Below are 18,978 nucleotides of genomic sequence, written 5' to 3'. Positions count from 1 at the left end.
GCACTCCAGCCTGGGCAACAGAGCAAGACTCCATCTCCAAAATAAACCAAAACCACCACCACCAAAAAACTTGTTCAGACTGAACACAGAACTCAAGGGCATTATTATAATGCATTACAAAGAGAATTTTCTATAGCTTTGCAAAAGTATCTAAATCCTATACATCCTTTTAACAGCAATTTTCATTATTGAAGACATGACTTAAGTACAAAAAGAAAAGTCCAAACTGTCAGCTTTCAGTCCTCCACATTCCCCTCTTTAATATGGTATTTTGCACTATATACATTAATGAAAATTTGAAACAAAAAAGAACTTTAGTCAAACTCCCCTTCCTCCTCCAGCTTTATTGAATAGTTTAAAATTACATTTCTATTTTCTAGGACTTCAGTTGCTCTTTCCATCTGACTTTTAAAAACTGATTACAGCAAATGAAACACAGTTGTCTAAGTGATATAGTATACAAAAATAACATCTTGATTTCTGTGAAAATGCATTTCTCTGCAATTCCTGAATAGCTCCAAATTATGCTAACTCTGAGCATTGATGTTTACTCTGGGTTTTAGATTTAGTCTTTGAAAAAAATGTGTTCTAAACCTTTGCCATCACCATCTATGTGTCCAACATCAACACTGTGATGAAGTTGTTCCTGTTTAGGCTTTTATTCCGATTTCTCTCGAACAGCCATTAACACGCACGTTTATCTTTTTGTTTACTCCCACTCAACTGTATGTTCTATGTAGGGCCTGATACAGATGTTACTTGATGTTATTTAATAGCTACTGAGGTCAGACAATCCAAGGCCATCATTATACTAAAATTAAAGTTATTTATGGAAGTTCATAGACACTTCCAGAATTGGTTTTACCTCCTACATGGGAACATGTTCAACAAACCCAGGACGGGCTTACTGGTCTGACTCAACTCTTCCCATTCATCAATCCCTATTCACCAGTGGCACGGAAAGGGGGTTCTTTAACAAAGCATTATACATAACACCTCTACCAAACTAAACATAAACTTTTTTTTGTAGTTAAATGCAGAAAGTCGGTTTTTTCCACCCCTTTCCTCCTTTTACACGGCAAGTAAAGCTCACTGGCCTGGGAGTTGCCTCTATCTGCCAACCTTTGGCCAGTGAAGAGGATTCAGAGAAAATAATACAACCATCAATCAGAAAAAGGAGGGGCGACAAAGGAAAATAATTAGGCTGTAGCCTCAATTGTGCATTCCCGTGCAAGGTGCCCTGACTCGCCACAGCGGTAACAGTTGACTTCACTTGTCTTGCTGCAGTTGATGGCTACATGACCAGTTTCACCACACCTAAAAAAGAAATTAAAATACTTTTCACAATGGGCCTCAGAACAAAACTGTCTACCAAAGCAACAGTCACGATGCCGAACAAAACGCGTGATCCTTGTCTTCATGCAATTAACCCCTAAGGTTTCACAGACATGTACACAATATTTATCAAATTATACACTTTACATGTCACAAACAGCCAAAGATTTCTGGTTACATGATAAAAGATTTATGTGTATTAATTATAGAGCTTTCTATGAAGTCTCTGGAAGTTTCAAACTATAACACTCTTATTTTTACATATTAAAAAAATCCAGTTGTGAAAACTGTCCTTGTACCATAAGCCACAGGATATCAGGGTAGAATACAAAATTATATACAGACAGACTGCCAGTTATGTATGGTGAAAATTGGTCTTATCTGGTCACAGCTAACTTTCACTGAATTTATTAAAGCCCTTCCATTTATTTATAGCTAATTCATCTCTGGAAGAATCTCTGCAATGAGTTTTCTTCTAACAACTTTCTGACACCTTACCTATAGCACTTCACTTTGGTGCAGTCTTTCTGAATGTGTCCGAATTCTCCACAAGAATAGCACTTCTGCTCATCTGCATGGTCGCAGTCACGAGCCAGATGGCCTGGTTTGCCACAGTTGTAGCAGCATTGCTCTCGCTCTCTCTTGGGCTCCTTGCAGTCCTTGGCAATGTGGCCACCTCTACCGCAGTTATAGCAGGCTTCAACAATAAGGAAAAGAAACAGACCAAGACTATAAAACCTTTACAACGTGTTATGTTTTAAATTATACAATACAAAACCTCAAAGGTGGAAATGCTATACGCAGTTGCGTGTGCTCACTTCTCCAAACTCCAGAGGTGTATGAAAAGGAAGTGTTAAATACTTACCATCCTCCTGAAGATCACAATCCTTGGCAAGATGACCAGACTCACCACAGCGATAACAGATGTCTGGGAGAGATGAGGAAACAAACTGGAAACCTGTTTTGAGCAAAAACAAAGAGAATTCGGCTAGTCAGACCAGTCTTGATACTAACAAATACTGAAGTACTTCAAATTTTGCTAGTCGACAAAATACCTCTATCCGAGGTAAAACCACCTCTGCCACGGCTTCTCATTCCACGACCACGGCCTCCACCAGTAGGACATTCCCGGGCCCAGTGGCCAGATCGTCCACACTTGAAGCACTCATTGCTGCTCATGGCTGCAGTCAGATCTTTGAAATATTAAAAGTAACAACATTAAACCACTGAAAGTTCTTTTAACTTTTATTCTCGTTTAATGTATTTTTGGAAAACTATTATGGGGGAAAAAGCTAGCTAATACATCAGTTAAAAAAATAGCTGGGTGCAGAGGCCTGTGATCCCAGCACTTTGGGAGGCCAAGGTGGGTGGATCATGAGATCGAGACCATCTTGGCTAACATGGTGAAACCCCATCTCTACTAAAAATCCAAAAAGTAGCCGGGTAAGGTGGCGGGCGCCTATAATCCCAGCTACTTTGGGAGGCTGAGGCAGGAGAATGGAGTGAACCGGGAGGCGGAGGTTGCAGTGAGCTGAGACGGTGCCACTGGATTCCAGCCTGGGCAACAGAGTGAGACTCCGTCTCAAAAAAATAAAATAATCATACAACTACATGCTTATTATAGACCTATTATAATATACACGTTAATAGTTATTGATGGAAGTGATGGAATTTACAGGTTAGGGTCAGTGAAAATCCATTATGAGAACAAATAATTGGTAGTGGCCAGGCGCGGTGGCTCACACCTGTAATCCTAGCACTTTGGGAGGCCGAGGCAGGTGGACCATCTGAGGTCAGGAGTTTTGACACCAGCCTGGCCAACATGGCGAAATTCCGTCTCTATTAAAAATACAAAAAATAGCCGGGCATGGTGGCATGCGCCTGTAATCCCAGCTACTCGAGAGGCTGAGGCAGAAGAATCACTTGAACCTGGGAGGTGGAGGTTGCAGTGAGCAGAGATCATGTCACTGCACTCCAGCCTAGGGGACAAAGTGAGACATACATACACACACACGCACACAGAAAATGGATTCTCAGAGTGAGGAGTCAGTGAAGGAAAATACTCTCTTAACCTTAGCACCTGATATAGTACCTAGCAATACTGCAGCACTTGCCTGGTGACTGAGATATTCCTTAGAACAGGTATGTTAAAACAAATGCAAGACACAAATTTTATCTCTAGATAGTACAAGTACAGTGGCCCTCTATATCCATGGGTTCTGCATCCATGAATTCAACCAACCTCGGAATAAAAATATTCAGTGGAAAAACAAGTTGCATCTGTATTGAACATGCAGACTTTTCTTGCCATTATTCCCTAAACAATACGTTAACAACTACTTATTCAGCATTTACATTGTGCTAGGTATTGTAAGTAATCTAGAGATGATTTTAAAGTATATAAAAAGATGTGCAAAGGTTCTATTGCAAGTACTACACTATTTTATATCAGGGACTTGAACATAGGAGGATTCTGGTATCCGAGGGAGTTCGTGGAACCACTTTTCCACAGATACCAACAGACGACTGTATAATAAAAACACGAGGAAAATGACCATGAGTTACACCAAAGCGCTAATAATGGCACATACAGCACTGGGAACATTTGTGTTTTGTTTTCTTTTCTTTTATTCTCCCCTTTCCAAATGTTTCTGTAATTTTACATTTTAAACAATGCAACTTAGAATTTCATGATAAACTCCTTTAATTGGGTATCATTTTAAAATAAAAATAAAACTCCCACTAAAGCAAATAGATTTTGTACTTCTTATGTAATAATCTAAAAATAAATTGAGGCTATTCTTAAAATAGAATGAAATGGAATAGAATGGAATGAAAACAATGTAACTGTATTTTCACACTTCCATATCTCAATATTTTTACCCTTAATTCCATTGTCAAACAATGGCACACAAAGTCGTATTTTAAATATCCTCTCAAACCTAAGCACAGGCATCATCATCTAGAAAAACATATTTCCAACTGAGTAAAACTGACTGGATAATGGAATTAGCTAACCCAACCACAACACCAAAGACCCAAAAGGCAGTCAGAAAAATGGCAAGGTTCTCCACTTTCAGTAACTGTTTAACTTTCTACTAACTCTTGCCATTTGCCTATGAACATATTACCAAAAAAAATTATTTGGCTATGAGTTATTGGTGCTTTCAGATGCACAAAACGTATTTCTAGTCAGAAGAAACCAGCCAGTGAAGGAGATTAAAACAGATTTTACAGAATTTCAAACAGTATCTGCTTTGTAATAATTATTTCTTAACTATACTAGTATCAAGCATCCTAAATTATGTAAAGTATTTGCCGGTTTCCACCAAAGGGAAGAGTCAGGATTAAAAAAAAAAAAAAAAAAAATGAATGGCAGCCTGGGTGCAGTGGCTCACATCTGTAATCCCAGCGCTTTGGGAGGCCGAGGAAGACAGATCACCTGAGGTTGGGAGTTCGAGACCAGCCTGGCCAACATGGTGAAACCCCATCTCTACTAAAAATGCAAAATTAGCCAGGCTTGGTGGCGCATGCCTATAATCCCAGCTACTCGGGAGGCTGAGGCAGGAGAATCGCTTGAACCCAGGAGGTAAGAGGTGGCAGTGAGCCGAGATCATGCAATTGGACTCCAACCTGGGCTACAAGAGCAAAATTCTGTCTCAAAAAAAAAAAAAAAAAAAAACAACAAAAAAAAAAGGCATATAAAATAGTCTATCTTCTCCAGTTGAGCTCATTTAACTATTGCTCTCAAGGAATTATTTACACATAAATGATTACTTTTAGAGTATAATCCAGACAATATGCAAGGCCTGAATATTTTATAATTTGATATTTAAACAAGATACATCTTGTTTAAAATACAAAACCAGGCTGGGCACGGTGGCTCACGCCTGTACTCCCAGCACTTTGGGAGGCCGAGGCAGGTGGATCACGAGGTCAGGAGATGGAGACGATCCTGGCTAACACGGTGAAACTCCGTCTCTACTAAAAATACAAAACAACAACAACAACAACAACAACAAAATTAGCCAAGCGTGGTGGCTGGCGCCTGTAGTCCCAGTTACTCAGGAGGCTGAAGCAGGAGAATGGCGTGAACCCAGGAGGCGGAGCTTGCAGTGAGCTGAGATTGCGCCACTGCACTCCAGCCTGGGCAGCAAGACTCCATCTCAAAAAAAAAAAAAAAAAAAAAAAAAAAAGAGAAAAAAAAAAACAAGGCTGGGCACAGTGGCTCACACCTGTAATCCCAGCACTTTGGACGCCAAGGCAAGAGGATCACCAGAGGTCAAGAGTTTGAGATCAGTCTGAACAACACAGTAAAACTCCATCTCTACTAGAAATACAAAATTAGGCCAGACGCAGTGGCTCACGCTTGTAATCCCAGCACTTTGGGAGGCAGGTGGATCATGAGGTCAGGAGATCAAGCCCATCCTGGCCAACATGGTGAAACCCCAACTCTACTAAAATAAAAAAATTTGCCGGGTGTGGTGGTGCGCACCTGTAGTCCGAGCTACTTGAGAGAGGCTGAGGCAAGAGAATCGCCTGAACCTGGGAGGCGGAGGTTGCAGTGAGCTGAGATTGGGCCACTGCGCTCCAGCCTAGGCGACAGAGCGAGACTCCGTCTCAAAAAACAAAAATGTTCTGTAAAAAAGATATGCACCTCAGTGGCAAAGGCAGAACTTTGCACACTAGAACAGAAGTTTTACCTGTTTTGCCTTTTTTGTGTGTGTGACGGAGTCTCGCTCTGTCACCAGGCTGCAATATGGTGGCACAATCTTGGCTCACTGCAACCTTAACCTCCCGGGTTCAAGCAATTCCCCTGCCTCAGCCTCTGCATAGCTGGGACTACAGGCGTGCACTACTATGCCCGGCTAATTTTTTTGTATTTTAGTAGAGACAAGTTTCACCATGTTGGCCAGGATGGTCTCGACCTCCTGACCTCGTGATCTGCCTGTCTTGGTCTCCCGAAGTGCTGGGATTATAGGCGTGAGCCACTGCGCCCAGCCTGTTTTGCCGCTTTTAGTTACACATAATTTTACTAGAGTAAATTAATGCTAATAAAGAAAAAAAAAAAAACACTAAGCCTTAAAAGGGAAGAAAAACATTAATAGCCTTCAAACATCATCAATATGACATGCTTTTTAAAGAGGTCTTTCAGTGTCCTTAGGTACTATGTATGCAATCTGTCCTCTCCTCCCTTTGGCCAACCCTATCAGAGTGAATCAGGTGGTCTACAGTTTCACTGGTAACTGGTCCCTTGTGATAGACTTGTCTCTTTAACAACATTATTAAACTAACTGCTTTCCACAATGTTTTAGACTCACACTACTTATATTAGGCAGCAGGTCCCGATCCTAGCACTCATCTCATATGAATGTATTGAGTTTAAAGGTCTTTACAGAATTCCATGATATTCCTTAGGAAAACTAAGGTAAGGTAAGACAGCTGAGAATCATGGCTCCATGAGTCTGTCTCATTGCCTATGACTGCTCCTGGCTGGATTTTCACTGTCCTGGTCTCCCCTGCTCCTTTTCCACCTGTTACAACTTTTTCCAACCTTCGTGCGCCAACTCAAATGCCAACTCTATAAAAGAATCTGACTACATCTCCCAGCCTGGAACTATCCTTCCTATTAAGTACCAGGACACTCTGTTAGTATCTGTCTAATGGCAGTACCACATTGCCTTGTATCATATTCCTGGAAGGTAGAGACCAAGTAATTAACCTTTGAATCATCGAACACCCCATACAGTTATCCTTTTAGTAGCCATCATGTAACTCAGTATTTTAATTTTTTGGGGGTGGGGGGCGCAGGGGTCTTTAGTAATTTGGTGAATGAAACTACTGACCCAATCCAATCTAATCAAGTACTAACAACAAAGCATCTAAATTACTGCTATCAGTCACCAGAGTTACTGCACCATTAATTTAAAGTAATGATGTATTCTCCATTTTGTATTCCCTAAGGACTGACTATAGTCACTCTCTGAAACTCTCAGCTTTCTGAAACCATAGGTAAGATTCTGCCCAAATGAATTTAGGATCCACAACTTTCAGCTTCTGACAGGTATCAGGGCCAACCACTCAAAGGACATTTCCAATGTAACTTTTTTACAAATCCAGTAACAGAAGTATCTTCTACTTGTAATTGTTATTTTTGGGATTCCAGTCTATAATAAAGCAAAGACTAGAAAATATCAAAGGAAGAAAACTGCTGAATCATAAAACCATGAAAATTAGATTTTTTTCAGATTATCTAACACCATCCCCACATGTAGCCGAGAAATTTACACCCAAGACAACTAAAAAAGTCAGCAGCCAGACCAGAACCTCTAATTTGTCATCCAGGTTCTGTAAGTCCAAGAATTCATAGTCAATTAGACTTCAGTACTATTTTATGCAATGCTACAAAACATACATACTAACTTCAATAAAAAACAAAATGTTTTTCACTTTTGTCAGGCAGCCGAAAAACACCTATTTTCTTCCTTTTGCTAAAAACCACTAATATAAGGGACCAGTTACTAAAGGTTCCTTGGGTTTGTTTTCTCTGGAAAAAAATTTTCATGAAACCTGATATATGTATACTGCACTGATGTAGCCTGCCTGACACTGTAAGAGATTTCGGAACCATACTCAACCTGGGTTAATCACTTAACCCAGTTTAACTACTTGCTGTGTTACCTCAAAGACATCTGACTACCCATCTCTGTCTTACTTGTAAAAGGGAAATAATAAAACTGATGTGTGGTAAGAATTGTTACACAGTACCTTGTGCTTAATATATATTCAATTTAATAACCAAAGTTTTTGTCTCCTGGGTACATATTCTTTCTACTTTTGACTGCTTACAGACAGTAGACAGAACTCAGTCCAATGTCTATTACATAGCAGGTTTAGAGCGAGACTAACTGCTTCTACTTGTTTCCCACCTTACAGTCTATTTCCAGAATGGAATGGAAAAGAGATTAAGAGGAGAAAAACTGGTGATTTCCAAATCAGTTCAAATTTTCAACTACCAGACATCAAGATATTTGTCCTAAGTTTCAATTTTGTGTATCAAATTTTATGATACAAACTACTTTAAAGGGTGATAGGAGCACAGGGCATGCCAGGCAAGGGAAGAAATGACTAAGACAGTCAACATAAGGTCTGGACCAGGCCGGGTGGCCCATGCCTGTAATCCCAGCATCCTGGGAAGCCGAGGCAGATGGATCACCTGAGGTCAGGAGTTTGAGACCAGCTGGCCAACATGGTAGAAACCCTGTCTCTACTAAAAATACAAAAATTAGCTGGACGTGGTGGCGCGTGCCTGTAATCCCAGCTACTCAGGAGGCTGACGCACAAGAATTGTTTGAACCCAGGAGGCAAAGTTTGCAATGAGCCCAGATCACACCACTGCACTCCAGCCTGGGCGACAGAGCGAGATTCCGTCTCAAAAAAAAAAAGGGTCTGACAAGACTGACGATTCACTGGGGAGCCATGTATGCTAAACTAAGAGGTGTAACTATTTTTCAAATTTTGAACTTATCTTGGAATTAAAGAAACCACAAATGGTTACTAAATTTGTCTTCCTTAACGTAATTTTACCATACTATTGGTATTAAGAACAAATCTAGTAAACTACTAAAATCTAATAGTATGTGGTCAAGACTAACAATCAGGGTTCTAATAAATAGAATGATCATAACTCTGTCCTACAAAATACATTTAAAATAAAGTAGCAACAGGAAAGCTGGAGATAAAAATGACACTAGCAAAGGAGGGTATGATTCTGGCTATCTTTATTACTTTATATGGTTTTCCTAACACCGCTGTACACATTCACATTTGTATATATCCTTACTTTTTGCAAGCTCAGGGTTATCCCTGACTCATTCATGTTGTTCACTTAACTCCATTTAGACCATATTGGAGCTTTTACCCTCTGAATGTATACATGCATTATTATGCTCCATTAAGTCAGTTTGGTGTTCCAACATGGTACTAAAACACCTCAGATTTTTTTTTTTTTTTGAGACAGTCTCACTCTGTTGCCCACGCTGGAGTGCAGTGGTGTGATCTCGGCTCACTGCAAGCTCCGCCTCCCAGGTTCACCCCATTCTCCTGCCTCAGCTTCCCCAGTAGCTGGGACTATAAGTGCCCGCCACCACGCCTGGCTACTTTTTTTTTTTTTGTATTTTTAGTAGAGACAGGGTTTCACCGTGTTAGCCAGGATGGTCTCGATCTCCTGACCTCATGATCCACCTGCCTCGGCCTCCCAAAGTGCTGGGAGGCTGAGGTGGGCGGATCACCTGAGGTTGGGAGCTGGAGACCAGCCTGACCAACACGGAGAAATCCGTCTCTCCTAAAAATACAAAATTGGTTGGGTGTGGTGGCACTGTAGTCCCAGATACTCAGGAAGCTGAAGCAGGAGAATCGCTTGAACCTGGGAGGTAGAGGTTGCAGTGAGCTAACACTGCAACAAAAGCAAATCTCCACCTAAAAAAAAAAAAGCAATGAAAGGAAGCAATATACATTCTGTATTACCCACATTCTAGCCAGAATAATGGAAAACAGAATACTTACCCGGGAGCCATTCTATATTTTTATCCTGGTTCCTGCATTTACTGTCTGACCTTGGTTAATTACATCCATTTCTGCCTGCCCTGAATTCTTGAAGGGTTTTAATTAATAGCTGGGTATCTATAAGTCAGGCATTAGTAAACATATCTATAATCTTACAACCTTACAAGTTATGTATTCTTGCTCCATTTTAATGACAAACTGAAGATCTGACATTGGCTGGGTGCAATGGCTCATGCCTGTAATCCCAGCACTTTGGGAGGCCGAGGTGGGCGGATCACAAGGTCAGGAGATCGAGACTATCCTGGCTAACACGGTGAAACCCCATCTCTACTAAAAATACAAAAAATTAGCTGGGCGTGGTGGCGGGCGACTGTAGTCCCAGCTACTCAGGAGGCTGAGACAGGAGAATGGTGTGAACCCAGGAGGCGGTGGCTGCCTGGGCGACAGTGCGAGACTCTGTCTCAAAAAGATAAAAAATAAGAAAATCTGACACCAAGTGACTTACCCAAAGCCACACAGCTAGAAAGTACTACAGTCAGGATTTCAAGAATCTTGCTCTAAATCCTCTGCAAAGGCTTTGGTTAAGAGTTGAGGCCGGGCACAGTGGCTCATGCCTGTAATCCCAGCACTCTGGGAGGCCAACGCGAGAAGATCACTTGAGGTCGGCAGCCTAGCCAACATGGTGAAATCCTGTCTCTACTAAAAATACAAAAATCAGCTGGCCATCGTGGTGCGTGCCTATAATCTCAGCTATTCAGGAGACTGAGGCAAGAGAATCACTTGAACCCAGGAGGTGGAGGTTGCAGTGAGCTGAGATCATGCCATTTGCACTCCAGTGTGGGTGACGGAGCGAGACTCCATCTCCAAAACACACAAAAAAACCTAAAAACACAAAAATTAGCCGGGTGTGGTGGCACATGCCTATAGTCCTAGCTACTCAGGAGGCTGAGGCAGGAGAATGGCTTGAACCCAGGAGGCAGAGGTTGCAGTGAGCTGAGATCCTGCCATTGCACTCCAGCCTGGGTGACAGAGCAAGATTCCATCTCAAGAAAAAAAAAAAAAAAGTGGTAAAGTACACAAAATGCTATGATAATATATGACAAAATGCTATTGTGTAATATTTTAAAGTAGGGAATTATACCAATTCACTCCTTTCTTCAAAATATTACATAGAAGTATTACTACTATGTATCTAGTAACTTAAAAAAACCACACATTTGAATTGTAATGCTCTATTCATTCTGTATTTCTCTTTAGATAAAAATCAAAGTAAAACTAGAACTGATAGCTTTACAAAAAAATCTAGTCATAATTACTTTGAATTCATTCACACAGGTTTCTTGAATCTTAAGACAGGTATTTTCTTTAACTTCATGGCAGAACTTAGGAGTCTCACCAAACACACAAACACTGGCAACTCGATTCACTAGTTAACACCTCATTTGTATTTACAGGTGATCACTGTAGCACTCATATTCCTAATTAACAAAATCCTTCTAATTACAACTTGAAATTTGGTGGCCTCAAGTTCTCACTTTATTATCCCAGTAGTTTTAAACATGAAAATGCTGCATAGCTTACTGCAATCACTCAACAGCATTCCCTTGCTGCAGCAGCATCTGACACTGCCAGAATAAGAGTTCTATTAAGTGAGAAAGAGCGTTCTCCACGCAGCAGGTCAGGATGCCTTGGCATCATTCTTCTGGCTCTCTACTTACTGTCAAGAGGCTAGGAAGAGAAAAAAGGAACTATTTTTTTTTTTTTTTAATTTTCAGTCCTGCAAGGAAAAAAAAGCAAAACCTCTCTGTGGTCAAATCTTCAGCCAATAGACAAATCATTCCAATCAGTCCAATGGTGGTGTCATTGCTTTTAGGCACCAATTTGGTACTATCCCATATACATGCCACATATTTTTATTGAACTTTAAAAGACAAGTAGAATTGTTGACCAGGCACGGTGGCTCAGGCCTTGTAATCCCAGCACTTTGGGAGGCCAAGGCGGGTGGATTACCTGAGGTCAGGAGATGGAGACCAGCCTGGCCAACATGGTGAAACCCCATCTCTACAAAAAAAACTACAAAAATTGGCCAGGCATGGTGGCACACGCCTGTAATCCCAGCTACTCGGGAGGCTGAGGCAGAAGAATTGCTTAAGGCCGGGAGACGGAGGTTGCAGTGAGCCGAGATTGTGCCACTGCACTACAGCCTGGCCAACAGAGAAAGACTCTCTCAAAAAAGACAAGTAGAATTGTCACAAATCATATAACAAAACACATTTATACTTTAAAAAAGACATCTCCCTGCCTGTTCCAGATGTTCAAATGCCAGTTTAAGAAAAACCTGGCCGGGTACGGTGGCTCACGCCTGTAATCCTAGCACTTTGGGAGGCCGATCACAAGGTCAGAAGTTCGAGACCAGCCTGGCCAACATGGTGAAACCCCATCTCTACTAAAAATACAAAACTTAGCTGGGCGTGGTGGTGGGCGCCTGTAATCCCAGCTACCAGGGAGGCTGAGGCAAGAGAATCGCTTGAATTCGCGAGGCGGAGGTTGCAGTGAGCCAAGATCGTGCCACTGCACTCCAGCCTGGTGACAGTGAGAGACTCCATCTCAAAAAAAAAAAAGGAAAAACCCTGGTCTTCCACTGATTTGGTTCAAAATATTTTACAGACTGCATCATCTGTTTGAAATACATTACCTTTACTGTTACCAATATGAAAAAGAAGTGGACCTTTGGTTCCTCAGAAAAGTTACATTTTTAAAGGAAAACTGTTATCAAGAGATGAAATCTGAAAAACTTAAGTCTTTAATTCTAGCCTTGGGAATGTAATAAATTATTCCTTTTATATTCCAATACACAAAGAGCTCTTGTAGACAAGAATCAGGCTGCTCAAACTAAAAACAGCATGTACCCAGGGTCCTGGCACTTTACAGGTGTTTATCCTTAACCAGAGTAACTCATTAGAAGCATTTAAAACTATTTAGGAGGGGGGAGGGGGAAGCCCAGGAGATAAGGGCTACATTTCCTATCTTTTTGAAACCCTCAAAGCTCTACACTCGTTATATTGCTTGAGCAAACAAATAACATAAAATTGCTAATTTAAATTCGAATGGAAATAGTAACTGGTTACCTTTCACTCCAAAATTGGGTCAAACAATAGGAAAGGGGGAAAAATCTACTTTTAAAAATTTAATTTAAAAGCAAGATGGGGATATTCATTAGACCTCCTTCACTTTGAAAAAGACAAAAAACAAATTCAGTTTTGGTTTATCTTACCTCTTCTGAGTCCTTCTGAATAATGCCTGAAACACACTAGCTGAAATCACAGACGATTACTGAGCAATGTTCTCTTTTCACAAGACCCCCAAGACCAGAAGCAGTTACTTCCTTTGGAAGTGCCCTGTGGCTGAGGCCATGTGGTTAACATGTGGGAACAAGCACAAGCCTTACCCATAATAAAATCAACACCTAAACCCAAATGTGGACCATTATGCCATTCTAAAATAGGCTCTCACGATATGGAAAAATCTAGATGGAGGGGGGCTAGTTGAATTTCGTGTCTCGTTTGTAATTACATCTGTTTCATTAATCCAAGAAATGATGCAGACTACCGCCCGCTGCTGTGGTTTTGGAGGTTTGACAAATTCGTGTTTTTTCTGGTAATGGCGCTTTTAAAGGATCCCAGCAACTTAAATCGTGTTGACTCAGGGAAAGTGAGCCCCATCAGCCTCTTTTCGAATGGTAATGTAACACAAGCAACTTAGTATTTAAATGACGATAAAAATTCAAGAACCGGGAACTATCAACTACGGGGAGTATAAACACTAAAGGCTCCCAAGTCTTCCAGCACTGTCTCGCCACCCCAAACACAAGGGCTTCTTCAAGAATCCTTTTTTTTTTTTTTAAAGACGGAGTCTCGCTCTGTTGCCCAGGCTGTAGTGGCGCGATCTCGGCTCACCACAACCTCTGCCTCCCGGGTTCACGCGATTTTCCCGTCTCAGCCTTCCGAGTAGCTGGGATTACAGGAGCCCGCCACCACGCCCGGCTAATTTTTGTAATTTTAGTAGAGACAGAGTTTCACCATGTTGACCAGGCTAGTCTCGAACTCCTGACCTCTTGATCCTCCCGCCTCGGCCTCCCAAAGCGCCGGGATTACAGGCGTGAGCCACCGCGTCCGGCCTAAGAACCCTTTTCTAAGGCCCCCAAAACCCTTGGCACATGGCCCGCCAGACGCACGACCCCAGCACATGGCCGGCACGACTATACCCACCCCATCCCCCCTTCGTCGGAGCCTTTCCCCACCACACGGACTCCTTCCAGTGAGTTCCCGCCAAATCCACCCTCGGCCCCTCATTCCGCGACGCTCGAAGCGTCAGGGCCTCGGCCCCAAGGGCGCACGGGCGGGCCTCCTCTACCCTAAGCCTGCGGCCTGGGGTGCGGCCCTGGCGCCGAGAGACCCGCAGGCTCGGCGACCCAGCTTTCCAGGACGAAGAAAGGACAGGAGTGTCGTCCGACAGCGGTGCGCCAGAAACCCGGGTCCGAGGCGGCGGCAAGAGCCGAGCTTCCCGCCTGACGCAGCAGCGGCGCAGGCCAAAGTGCGGCCGCCATCGCCGCCTCGCCGCTCCCTACCCTCTCTGTCCGCACCACACCAGGCCCGCACTGCGGCTCCCTCAGCGCCAGCCCCCTCCCCCAGCCCTCACCTTCCGCGTCGGGGCGGACCCGCAGCGGCGGAGACTCGGACGCAGGCCTGGAGAAGACGGCTCGCAAGGTAGAGGCTGTTTATTTTGAGGGTCCTTGCCTGCGCCACACGCGGGTCTGCACACGGCCCCACATACGCCGCTGCGCACGGCTCTCCTCCGCCTCGCCCACGCGGCCAATCAGCGCGCGGGGTTCGGTAGTCCAATCAGTGTCGCCCGTGGGAGGGCCGCCCACCAGAGCGCGGCGCGGGGCGGGGCGAGTGCTTCTGCGCGCCGCGGCCTTTCCCGCCGTGCCCCGGGCGCGGCCTTTCCCGCCGGTATCCCGGTTCCGATGCTTCTTGGGCCGTTCCCAGCTGGGTCCGGGCCCGGGCGGACTGGGTGGAAATCTGGCTGACCTTGGTGGTCTGTCTTGTCAGCTGGAGCAAAGGGATGCCAGGGGACGGGTCTCGGTGCAGTGACTGCGATTAGCTTGGGGCCGCAGAAAGTTTCTCCCCCTTCTTGGGCTCCTGCCAGGCCCTTGGCTTTCAGAGCCAGGCCCGATTTCCAGATAACATTTAAGTTTGCAGAAAAGGGGATGCCAGGTCACGGTCGTCACGGCTGTGGGATGTAGGCTGAGATTTGTATGGATTTTGTGAGCCGCGGAAGGCCTTGCTGCTTTCTCCTCCAGGACTGATGTATCTTCCCAAGATGAAAGTGCCTTGTAAGGGCGAGGGGCCTTCCTGGGAAGGTCATGAGCATGGAAGGGAGTGGGGCCCAGACTGTGACGTTTAGCACGTTTGTGAGTGACATCCCCCTGGAGGGCCAGGAAAACCTTTTGACCTGGTCTGTCATATTCAGGAATAGACTTCAGTTTAGGTATGGTATTTTCTCCAAAAAGATTTGTGTATATAGCCGTAGATATTCTTGTCAAGATTAAACCCAATTTAAATTGGTAACTGTAAACTATAATATTTTAAAATTTTGTGTCTCATCCTAGAATGGCTTTATTCGAAACAGAAAAGGGAAGAGTCCCAAGTTTAATCTCGGTGAAACCTCCCAGTTCAATACTATGATTTCTTTTTCTGTTTTTTTTTTTTTTTTTTTTTTTTTTTTTTTTAAGAGTGGGGTCTTGCTCTGTCGCTGGCATTACAGGCATGAGCCACCACTCCCGAATCCCAGTGCTATGATTTTTGAAATCATGTTCGTGAGAAGGCAGAGCACATGTGTTGAGAATCAGGCATTAAACCTGGGTTCAAATCATTAGTGCTTAATCATTGTAAAGCAGGAGGTTGTGTTCAACATAGCAATTATCAGAGAATGAATGCATAGCTTTAAGGACCAATGATATTTTAAACTTTTTTTTTTTTTGAGAACGGAGGCTCGCTCCGTCACCCAGGCAGGAGTGTGATGGCACGATCTCGGCTCACTGCAACCTCCACCTCCCGGATTCAAGCGATTCTCCTGCCTCAGCCTTCCGAGTAGCTAGGATTACAGGCATGCGCCACCACGCCCAGCTAATTTTGTACTTTTAGTAGAAGCGGGGTTTCTCCATGTTGGTCAGGCTGGTCTCAAACTCCTGACCTCAGGTGGTCCGCCCACCCAAAGTGGTGATCAGACTCCCTAACTGCTGGGATTACAGGCATGAGCCACCGCGCCTAGCTGAACTTTTTAAATTTATTTATTACTATTTTTTGAGACAGAGTCTCCTTATGTCGCCCAGGCTGGAGTGTGATCTCAGCTCACTGCAACCTCCACCTCCCATGTTCGACCAATTCTGCCTCAGCCTCCTGAGTAGCTGCAATTACAGGCTCCCTCCACCACGCCTGGCTAATTTTTGTATTTTTGGTAGAGATGGGGTTTCACCATATTGACCAGGCTGGTCTTGAACTGCTGGCCTCAAGCGGTACTAGGCCAAAGTGCTAGGATTACAGGTGTGAGCTACCACACCCAGCCTTAAACATTTTTTTAATTAAAGCAACCTAAGGTAAAACATTTTTAACCAAATTTAACCAAATCCCAATCAAATTGAATAAATGCCTAGCAGCTTATGTGTTGTGCTAAAACACGATATATTATCTGCCAATAAAAAACAGTATTTTGTATTTATATAGTATTATTACCAAGAGGCTTACTCAGCTTTATAGATGTCCCCTCTGTAATCTGATTAACCTTCATAGTATCTTGAGGTAATGTGTAGTGTAGCAATCAGACACTTAGGTAGTGACTTCCTGAGCTCTAACAATGAGTCAATATAATGCAAGAGGCTGTGTATGAAGTCCAACCTGGGTGTGTCCACACCACACCAGGAGGACAAGTTAAAATTACTGTAGGACCAAAAATTAATATTTTCTGACTTATTTTTGTTTACCATTCCAACCATGGTACTCTATAAAATGTTTGCTGTTCATTATAGACCCATGAATGGAATATTCCTAATATTTAAAACAAAAATTTTAACAGCTATAGAAAATGAAAGTAAGTGTGAGATAGAGATACTGGACATAATGTTCTATAGGTTTTAAAAGACTTAAGTAGAAGAATTGGAAACATAATGTCTTTACTTCTTGGCAGTGGAGTATTAACAGCTAATGGCTCCTTCTACCTGGCGTGCAGCTTCCTGTAATGACTATTATTAGTAGAGCCAGGCTGATCGTTAGGCACCATGACTATCTCCAGAAAAGGTGTATGGTGGAATTTAACTACAATGACTTGTATTGCCTGGATATGCCCTTTGGTACACCTATTTTACTAGAGATGTTTGAAAATAGGAAAAAGCTCACTCAAAAGATAAGCTGCCAGTGGGACTTGAAGAGGCTCCCATTACATTCCTCTTCCCTGGAGATGTTTTATTCCCCTCCTCTCCTCCAGTGTTGTCTCACACTCAGCATTGCAAGGGTTACAAAGGTGACTAGTTAAGACACAGAGTTTGCCCTTGAAGAACTTACAGGATAACAAGGGCCATAAGAAAGTATTAAGTGTCGGCCAGGTTCCGTGGCTCACACCTGTAATCCAGCACTTCGGGAGGCCGAGGCGGATGGATCACGAGGTCAGGAGATCGAGACCATCCTGGCTAACACGGTGAAACCCCCGTCTCTACTAAAAATACAAAAAACTTCCCAGCACTGGCCGGGTGCGGTGGCTCACAGCTGTAATCCCAGCACTTTGGGAGGCCGAGGCGGGCGGATCACGAGGTCAGCAGATCAAGACCATCCTGGCTAACACAGTGAAATCCCGTCTCTACTAAAAATACAAAAAATTAGCCGGTCGTGGTGGTGGGCACCTGTAGTCCCAGCTACTCGAGTGTTTGAGGCAGGAGAATCACTTGAACCCGAGAGGCGGAGCTTGAAGTGAGCCGAGATTGTGCCACTGCACTCCAGCCTGGGCGACAGAGCGAGACTCAGTCTCCAAAAAAGAAAAGAGAAAAGAAAAAAAAAAAACTTCCCAGCACTTTGGGAGGTGGAGGTAGGTGGATCACCTGAGGTCTACTAATAACACAAGAATTAGCCGAGTGTGGTGGTGGGCACCTGTAATCCCAGCTACTCAAGAAGCTGAGGCAGGAGAATTACTTGAACCTGGGAAGTGGAGGTTGCAGTGAGCCGAAATTGGGCCACTGCACTTCAGCCTGCGCGAAAGAGGGAGACGCCATCTCAAAAAAAAGAAAAGAAAAGAAAAGAAAAAAGTCTGGGCACAGTGTCTCACGCCTGTAATCCCAGCACTTTGGGAGGCCAAGGCGGGCGGATCACGAGGTAAGGAGATCGAGACCATCCTGGCTAACATGGTGAAACCCCATCTCTACTAAAAATACAAAAAACTAGCCTTAAGTGTCCTGAGAGAAGACCAGCTAAAATGCTATGATTCAGCATCATTCCTAAAATGGGTACCAGTTGAGCAGCAATACCTGGCAACTCTTAATTTCTGCTTAAATGCCCAACTGCTTAGTACATGCTCTTAAATTGAGGGGATAGGTGATATCATATAAACCCATGTCTTGTCCCTGCCAGCAAGGAAATGGTGCTTTGTGACTTTACTTGGAAAGTATGTAATTAAGACTGAGGAGAATAAATTGGTGTTTTCACCTCTCATATTTGCTTCTGAAGCAGAAAGTTTACTAAGCTGAATCCTGAACTAGGAATTAGTAATAATAGTAATAGCTAATTGTTAATATAGATACAGCTCTTATAACATTTCTGGCATAATTACCATTCAAATATTATTTCTTATTCTTATGTATTGGGTGCTTACTATATGCCGGGCAATGTTTTTAGCCTCTTTATTAGTTTTCACAAACCCCCTAGAAGTACTTGTGTTATCTGCATGAGGAAACGGGTAGAGAGAGTTTAAGTAATCTGCTCAAGGTCAGAAAGTGAACAAATGACAGGTCAGGCTTCAAACACAGCCCAAGTG

General features: G+C 43.2%; 1 protein-coding gene across 6 annotated transcripts; it reads right to left on the bottom strand.

The window, feature by feature from the left end:
* Positions 1-234: 234 nt before the first annotated feature.
* CNBP (CCHC-type zinc finger nucleic acid binding protein) lies at positions 235-14,819 on the bottom strand. Of its 6 annotated transcripts, none has more exons than XM_017884999.1 (5): positions 14,599-14,785; positions 2,412-2,528; positions 2,201-2,293; positions 1,834-2,032; positions 235-1,317 (listed from the first exon to the last, which is right to left on the bottom strand). In XM_017884999.1, exons 2-5 carry the CDS (start codon positions 2,512-2,514, stop codon positions 1,200-1,202), a joined length of 513 nt encoding a protein of 170 aa, XP_017740488.1. In that variant the 5' UTR covers positions 2,515-2,528; positions 14,599-14,785; the 3' UTR covers positions 235-1,199. The 6 variants fall into 6 exon arrangements, with proteins under 6 accessions (XP_017740488.1, XP_017740483.1, XP_017740484.1 ...); XM_017884994.1 differs by having other exon boundaries at positions 237-1,317; positions 2,391-2,528; positions 14,599-14,819; XM_017884995.1 differs by having other exon boundaries at positions 237-1,317; positions 1,834-2,035; positions 2,409-2,528; positions 14,599-14,770.
* Between the last annotated feature and the right edge of the window lie 4,159 nt (positions 14,820-18,978).

Source organism: Rhinopithecus bieti, unplaced genomic scaffold (assembly GCF_001698545.2).
Source record: "Rhinopithecus bieti isolate Rb0 unplaced genomic scaffold, ASM169854v2 scaffold_13262, whole genome shotgun sequence".
Taxonomy (NCBI): domain Eukaryota; kingdom Metazoa; phylum Chordata; class Mammalia; order Primates; family Cercopithecidae; genus Rhinopithecus; species Rhinopithecus bieti.
This window is presented reverse-complemented; position numbering and strand designations above follow the sequence as displayed.

Excerpts from the sequence above, each read along its gene's own strand:
- CNBP (XM_017884993.1), bottom strand. The coding sequence starts at position 2,514 with ATGAGCAGCAATGAGTGCTTCAAGTGTGGACGATCTGGCCACTGGGCC. Across the intron at positions 2,294-2,390 it reads TGGTTTTACCTCGGATAGAG|GTTTCCAGTTTGTTTCCTCA; the intron begins GTATTTTGTCGA and ends TGCTCAAAACAG. Across the intron at positions 1,318-1,833 it reads ACCAAAGTGAAGTGCTATAG|GTGTGGTGAAACTGGTCATG; the intron begins GTAAGGTGTCAG and ends TTTCTTTTTTAG.